At 30.6% G+C, this 7,690-nt stretch overlaps 1 protein-coding gene across 2 annotated transcripts; it reads right to left on the bottom strand.

The window, feature by feature from the left end:
* Positions 1 to 3,535: 3,535 nt before the first annotated feature.
* On the bottom strand, positions 3,536 to 6,368 carry LOC120090028 (uncharacterized). 2 transcript variants are annotated; one of them, XM_039047514.2, is made up of 5 exons: positions 6,172 to 6,368; positions 5,782 to 6,029; positions 5,382 to 5,451; positions 5,175 to 5,272; positions 3,536 to 3,829 (listed from the first exon to the last, which is right to left on the bottom strand). In XM_039047514.2, the coding sequence occupies exons 2-4, from the start codon at positions 5,962 to 5,964 to the stop codon at positions 5,223 to 5,225; spliced, it is 303 nt and encodes a 100-aa protein (XP_038903442.1). In that variant the 5' UTR covers positions 5,965 to 6,029; positions 6,172 to 6,368; the 3' UTR covers positions 3,536 to 3,829; positions 5,175 to 5,222. The 2 variants fall into 2 exon arrangements, with proteins under 2 accessions (XP_038903442.1, XP_038903443.1); XM_039047515.2 differs by having other exon boundaries at positions 5,782 to 6,046; positions 6,172 to 6,313.
* Positions 6,369 to 7,690: the final 1,322 nt, after the last annotated feature.

The following is a 7,690-nucleotide window of genomic DNA, read 5'->3' on the forward strand; positions in this document are numbered from 1 at the left end:
ACATATCATTAGAGCTTCTGATTTGTAGGTCCATGAGATTCACTGGTAGCTTATAAAGGGCTTGATGTAATTAAAGTAATTTGAAATATTTAAATTTACTAAGAGGAAGAATATAATGTACGGTGATATATTATAATATAAAGTTTATATTTTAATTAAACTTTATAATATGAATTTATTTTGAATTTGATTCAAAATTAATTTATAGACAAATTAAATATTTGAAGGAGTTCAAATATTAAATTTAATATGAATAGAATTCATATTAAAACTATAGGTTAAAATTAATACGCATTAGATGCACATTAAAATTATAGATAATATGATAGAAAAATAATTGAATGTGATTCAATTATAAGGTTAAATCAAATATGTGAAATATAATTTAATGATTAATTAATTGAAGAATTAATTAATTATTTAGTTTAATTAAATTTGATTTAATTGAATTAATGGAATTAAAACTATAGGTTATGGGAGAGAGATGTATTAGAATAAGATTCTAATGCACATTTAATTAAATATGAAATATTTAATTATTATTGATTAATTTGATTAATTAATAATTATTTGATTTATTTTAATAAATTAAATTTTGATTTAATTTATTTTTTAAATTAAACGAATTTATTATAATTTAATTAAATTTGATTTAATTTACTAAGTAAATAAATAATGAATTTAAATTTAAAAAAAAAAACATTATAACAAACTCCCAAACGTGGGGAGTTATATGGGAGTGGGAAGAGATCTTCTCCCAACTCCCACCTCTCTCAAAACAGTGGATCACAAAATTGGTTTTTTCTCTCTGAATTTTGGTCTCATGAGATTTTTCTCGGTAGAAAACTTCCTCCGAGGATCTCACCTTCTTTTACTTCACTAGCCCAAAGAGAATACTGGTGAAATCATTTTGGTGGTGTTCACTTGATTTACAATAGAGGAATCAAGATTGTAGATCCAAAAAATTGGTGCAGCCCTCCAGAGTTGTCAACAATCGTAAGGGTTTTTAGACTTTATTTGCTCTATTAATTTATTATTAAAATCTGAATATAGTATGAAATTTTTTTCCGCTACACTTGAGATGTTAACTCAGCAGTATGCTCAGACGTTTTTGTTTGCCCGGACCCATCGCTCGTATACCTCCCAAAAATTTCAGGTGGAATTAGCTTTTGGGACTTGAGGAAACTCAGACTTTATTTGCTCTATTAATTTATTATTAAAATCTGAATATAGTCTGAAATTTTTTTCCGCTACACTTGAGATGTTAACTCAGCAGTATGCTCAGACGTTTTTGTTTGCCCGGACCCATCGCTCGTATACCTCCCAAAAATTTCAGGTGGAATTAGCTTTTGGGACTTGAGGAAACTCCTCAACAAGACAAATCGTAGGTCATCGATGATTAAAATTGTATTGATTGTGTTTTCCCATATTGCGTAATTATCGTCGTCTAATTTGTCGGTGACACAAATATTAAATGTAGCAAAAGTCATTTTGAATATTGCTTAAACATACAATTTATTTATATTAGATAAACAAGCATCACCCAATTTGAAAACCAATTAATTTAGCAAAATAATTTAATACATCATATGTGACATCTATTTTAGAATGATGTTTCAATGGAGCATGGTAAAAGTCACCGTTGGGTGAACCGTTACCCCTTCACTGAATTGAGACTATCTCAACCATTAATTGCACCAGAACAACTTTTGTTCCTATAATTATTAGTCACCATTGTTTGGTCTAGAAAATTGTTAACTAGCTTAACATTTTTCTTGTAAGTATAACCCCTCATTTTAGATTCTAGAGTTCTGCCCAAATGAGCCGACCATAGGGAAAAACCGATTGGGGCAAAAATTTAAGCAATCCTATCCATTTTTGGAGTTTGAGTAAAATGGAAAACCCGATTGGGGCAAAAATTAAAGCAATCCTATCCATTTTTGGAGTTTGAGTAAAATCTCATGCAAATGTCATCCGTATGGAGACACCAACAAAGGTGCCTTCAGGTCGAGTATGAAAGTTTACTCCAAACCAATGAGAGAGACCGTGGGATGTTTTAACACACGTCTTGCTCTCACTTACTATAAACACTCTCTCCATTCATTAGATTCATCTTGATATTGACCTATACAAACACCACCCGTAAGGGATACAAGCAAGGTGCCTTGGAGTCGAGTATAGGTCCCATGATGTGAACTTTTAGAGAGAAAGGTGATAGAAAAAATGAAATATCATATACCCCATTATCCTCTCATTTAGTGGTTTACCTAGGGTTAATTAACTTATAAAAATATGATTAATTATTTTTACTAAGTGATTGTTTACTTTGCCCAATGAAACATTTACATTGGATAGTTAAACAATATTGATTATTGTTAATTAAACACTTTTGTTAAACTTCGAAAATAGGGAAATAAAATTGGCTCGTTGAAAAAAAAAAGCATAATTACACAGTTAAATAGGATGAAAAACGTAAATAAAAAAAAATAAAAAAAATAAAAAAAGACAAATTTGTCAAAAATAACATTAAGAGCCTTTACGGGAAAAAAAAAATCAAAATTAGGGACACTTTTGAAAATATATGACAAAGATGATTTTTTTTTTTTTTTAAATGTAAACATCCCTAGGTAAAAATCCTTTTCCCAAATATAATATGTTGTAAAGAAAGTTTTACAACCCATGAATGAGAAAACCAAACCACTACAAATTTAACAAAATCTAGTACAAAGTTGTGAAAAATATTATTTTATTTATTTATTGGTTACGAGAGAATTCATTTTTTTTTAAATCTAAATACAGTATTGTGTGAAAGTATTTAAATTTCTAATCTCTTTTATTAGTTGAGACATACTTCTTAACCAGTTAAACTCTACTCAAATTGATTAAGTATAATAATAATAATAATTTATCACCTATTATCAATAACTTATATATTGATCAACCATTATTCTAGAACATCACTGATTTTCACTATTATTTACCAAATGACAGATAAATCTATATATTGATTGACGTGGATTATTAGTATATGTATACTTACAGTTTTCCATATTCATCATACTTTTCAATAACAATAACCCCCATATTAACCATGGATTGTAGATGGCCTATCATCTTTACTTCTCAAATTTAATCATTTCCGGAGGTGGAACCAAAGTATTGCGTGGGTTAAATTTTCCATGATTCTCAACTTTCAATTTTAAAATCAATCAGAATCAAAATAATAAATATATGCGAATAATAAAACAGGAAACAACCCCTTGCCCTCATGTTCTCTGATGATGGAATATACACGTTTGTTTCTTATAATATATAAAGAAAACAAAAAACAAAAAACAAAACAAAACAAAAAACAAAAAACAAAACAAAACAAAACAAAAAAACAAAACAAAACAAAACAAACAGGAAACAAAAAATCGTTACTAAACCTATTATTGTCTCTCCCTAGAAAAAATATTATCAACAAAGGAAAGGTATTACAGGCTAGCAAGAAAAAGGGAAGACAAGTAAAAGCATACTTGGAAAGGCTTAAGACTGTTCTAAATAGGGGAGAATTTGAGATAGCAACTAAAAAAAAAGTTCAAAATTTGACATGTATGCAAAAATCAAAAGAAAAACTCCTGCAGGCAACGAAAAGTGGTAACCTAAACAGAAAATGAAAAACGAATATAAGATTTAGCTGATTTGACCACAGGAAAGTGCGACTAATTGTTTGTAAAGGTAAAATAAAAGCATATTACATCCGTCAAATCCAACAATCAGGAAGCAAGTATGCAAAGAGCTTCAAAGATAGCTGAGCAAGTAGAGTCTCCACAGTGAAAACCACATCCTACAAAATCAAGAGATCAGACCGAATCAAAAGTGTTTTCGAGCAAAGCATTTCGAGGAGCACAGAGCCAGCTAGGTCAATTTGAACCACAGAATCGACCCAGGATTACCAATTAATCGATATCTTTTATAAATACTCATACAACATAGAAAACAAATACCGTCCATTAATTCCAAACTGAATATAAATACAATACCACCACCAAGATCTATAACTTAATCTAAGTAAAAACAACATAATTGTTAATTTAAACCATTTATATAAATAAATGTTATCAAATATCCATCGCCTAATATTGAAATCCTGATGTCATGTGGACGATTTAACCCTTGGAATCAACCATAGCACAGTTTCAACTAATTGCACATTCATATAGAGAGAAAGTCATCATCTGTAATAAGCGAATTCAAAGGACTGCAACATTTTAATCATAATGCTTTCATCATGGCTAAGTTGTCTCAGAAGCAACAGATTGATTGGTAAAAATATATGAAAATGTATTTTGAGCATAAAACAATCATCCTGCCAGCCATCAAGCAGAAACTACATTTGAAGTATAGCATAGGTCTATAGGATAATCGAATCTCATCCCATGACTAATAAGGATTTAACTAAACAGAAACCAAAGATCTTGAAATAACAAAGATTCGGTAAAATTATAAGAAGAAGAGAAATAGTTGTGTGAGCCTCTTCAATTGTTTTCCATGATAAGTAAACCAAAGTTTCACAGCGAGAGGGACTAAAGCACAAGTGTAATTTCCTCTTCAAAAATAAATAAATAAATAAATAACAAAAGTACAAGGAAGAACCATCCTTTAGGATCTTCAGCACGACTTGCATTACACGAACACAAACCCCCCAAATAATGTCTACCATCTTGAACAACAAACAAGTGACATGTAACCTCTAAGCTCTAAGGTAGAAGATCCTTTTGTCGTCAGATTTCATGGCCTACAACTATTAACTTCAACGAACTTAATATTCAAAATCATCTAAGATTCCCCAAAATCGTCCAAGGATGCTGGAACAATAACTGAATGTAGGAAAGAAAAACTAAAAACAATGATTTGCGCATCCAAGGGTTTAGAAGGAAGCAGCCACAAAGACAGAGGGAGTTGTTTGAAGTGTTTATATATGATGGAAAGAGAAGCAACAGAGTTGTAAACCTTTAATCAATAGAAGCTGAAGCCTTAAGGCACTTGTTTTAATGAGCAAAAATGTCATATTTTACCAACTCTCTCTTTTACAAATACATTTTCACATATGCAAGAAAGAATCATTGATGTCACATACAGACATAGAATTAACAAGTTAAATTGCCAAAAGACGGGTTGTTGAGAAATACCAGTGATTGTTTTGACATGACATAGAGGAATCAGCCATACTGGTGTAGTTAAGAATCGCGAGTCAATTCATCTGAATCTGAATCACTAGCATTATAACCTATCACAATCAATGTTAGCTTACGAAATTTGCCAAGGATATTTATAAAGGATGGATGAGATTAGGAAAATATAATAACAGATAAGAGATTCATAGTCTAGCAATCAACCTGGATGTTTATCACTAACTTTCCAGACGGAAGATCGACTTCTTGATGCTTTTGTCATCCAAATTCTTCCCTAAAATCAATGGTAAATAAACTATAAAAATTCCATTAAGCCAACTCTCGAACAATTAATAACCTTAAGACATTAGAAATGTTCCAATCTCCTCAAATTCACAACAAATCAAGAAAGCATAAAGAACCAAACCACGTAGAGAACTGAGAACTATTTTTAGCCGAAACATAACAGAATTTGCAGTATATACGATACACACGGTTGACCAATAATACCCAAATACATCTATATAAGCGCAAGAATTTGGAAAAGTCGAGTAAATTAGGCATGGATTTTGGAGGACTTGATTAAGCAATAGGATTTTAATTAATTGATAGGGAAGAAATTGACCTTCTGAGCATCTCGAGGAACCCCATAACCGCTATAATACATTTGACCCACCAAGACCTGCATGTTGATGTCGCCGGCTTTGGCCTCCTTCAAAGTGTCCTTAAACCATCTTTTGACGCAATCAGAAACAACTTCTGACAAAGGAACGCGATTCAAGCCCTCTGTCCCACCGCTGATCTCCATCAATTTCAACTTCAACGGCTTCGATTACTCGAACCGAAACCTTGACCTTATGATTTCGCGAGATTCTGAGGCGCCGCAAACGCTATATTTGGTTAAACTTAGAGAACAGGAATCGATTTCATGAAAAGGAAGAACAAATAGCGAAAAATGAATTCGTCTTTGAAGGGGTTAATGTAATAATTTGACAACGGAAGCGGTTTTTCTTACCTTCCTTCTTCCTGGTACGAAAATCGTTGTCCTCTTGCTGGTAGGAAAAAAAAAACCGAAAAACAATAAGAATAAGAAGCCCAGAAAAAAGGTCGAGCGTTTGGAAGATTTTGAAAATTAAGAAGGATATACTGACAAAAAGAGGTAGTCGACGGGGGGCTGCTTGGTAAAATGGGATTACCGGAACGGTGTCGTTCAATAGTAAAGCTGTTGTACACTGAGGTCATGATTTTTTTTTTTTTTTTTTTTAATTTTTTAGTTCGACAATAGGATTGGTTCAAAATCAAATTCGAATATTTAGATCCGTTCAATAATCATTTGATTTTTTTTATTTTTGAAATTTAGGTCACGTTACTTTCACTATCTACTTTTTACCAATAATTTAATAAATCAACCCAAATTTTGAAAACTAAAAAAAAGTAGCTTACAAAATATTATTTTAGTTTTTGGAATTTGACTAAGAATTCAACATTTTACTTATAAAGATGCAAATTATTCTAAGAAATAAGGAGAAAATATATTTAATTTTCAAAAACAAAAAACAAAATGTTACCAAACGAGATCTTAATTCTTAATTTGTATGAGTGACGAAGGAAAATGGGTGCGACACTCTTTGCATTAAGTGTTCAATAGAAAAAAAAAATCTTTAAAAAGTTGATAAAAATTAAAGACAACCATTAGCTTTTCAAAGATTAATGTTTAATTTATTTGAGGTAGTTGTTGAAGCAAGAAAACCATAATTAATTACGTTTGGTTTTTGGCTTTATCGGCCATTGTTTTTTAAGATTATGTTTGAGAGTAATTTTGAAATGATTAAAATCATATTTGTTATTTCTACATTCATATGTCAATTGAATTATACTCGCTTTGATGGTTTTTTCACTTTTTAAATTCACTTGACATGGCTTTTTTACCCTTTAAATTCATTTTATTGGAAGCTTTCCTAATTTACCGACCTTCTTCTAACAATTTATAACTCAACTTAGAAGATTAACAAGAGAAAACAACATGAATCTGGCCATGTCTTTTTCCCTTATTTTAATTTAAATTATAATATGACAATATTCAAATGTGCCCCACTAATTTACCTCAATAATTTTAGACAAATATAAAAATGATTGTTTTTTCTATTGATAATTTGGAAGAAAAGTGAAGATATAGAGATTTGAATCGACATTCAAGAAAAAAAATGTATATGTTAGTTAGTTACCATAGAGCTATGTTTAATTTGGCCTCCTTTTAAAAAAAAAACAAAAAATACAACTAATTTAGTTGAAATCACAAATTTGCAAAGAGTATTAATACGAAGAATGATGCCATTTTAATTCCAAAAACTTCAAGTTATACTCTTTTAGTGACCTTTAAAATTGGGAAATTCTCACAGATGTCAAAAACAGCAAATCATTGACAAAAATAGCAAAAGAAAAAATTTTGGCACACGGGAACGTTAAATTTTCTTTAAATACCAAAATTGCCCCCGTTTGTCCTTGTCGATTTCTTCATCCTCACGAGTAGAAAA

The sequence above is a fragment of the Benincasa hispida genome, chromosome 11 (genome assembly GCF_027475165.1).
Source record: "Benincasa hispida cultivar pf3 chromosome 11, pf3_genome.v1.1, whole genome shotgun sequence".
NCBI lineage: Eukaryota > Viridiplantae > Streptophyta > Magnoliopsida > Cucurbitales > Cucurbitaceae > Benincasa > Benincasa hispida.

Coding starts and splice junctions, on each gene's coding strand:
- LOC120090028 (XM_039047514.2), bottom strand. CDS start 5,964: ATGGAGATCAGCGGTGGGACAGAGGGCTTGAATCGCGTTCCTTTGTCA. Junction 5,452..5,781: donor TTCCTCGAGATGCTCAGAAG/GTCAATTTCTTC, acceptor CATTGATTTTAG/GGAAGAATTTGGATGACAAA. Junction 5,273..5,381: donor AGTTAGTGATAAACATCCAG/GTTGATTGCTAG, acceptor TGATTGTGATAG/GTTATAATGCTAGTGATTCA.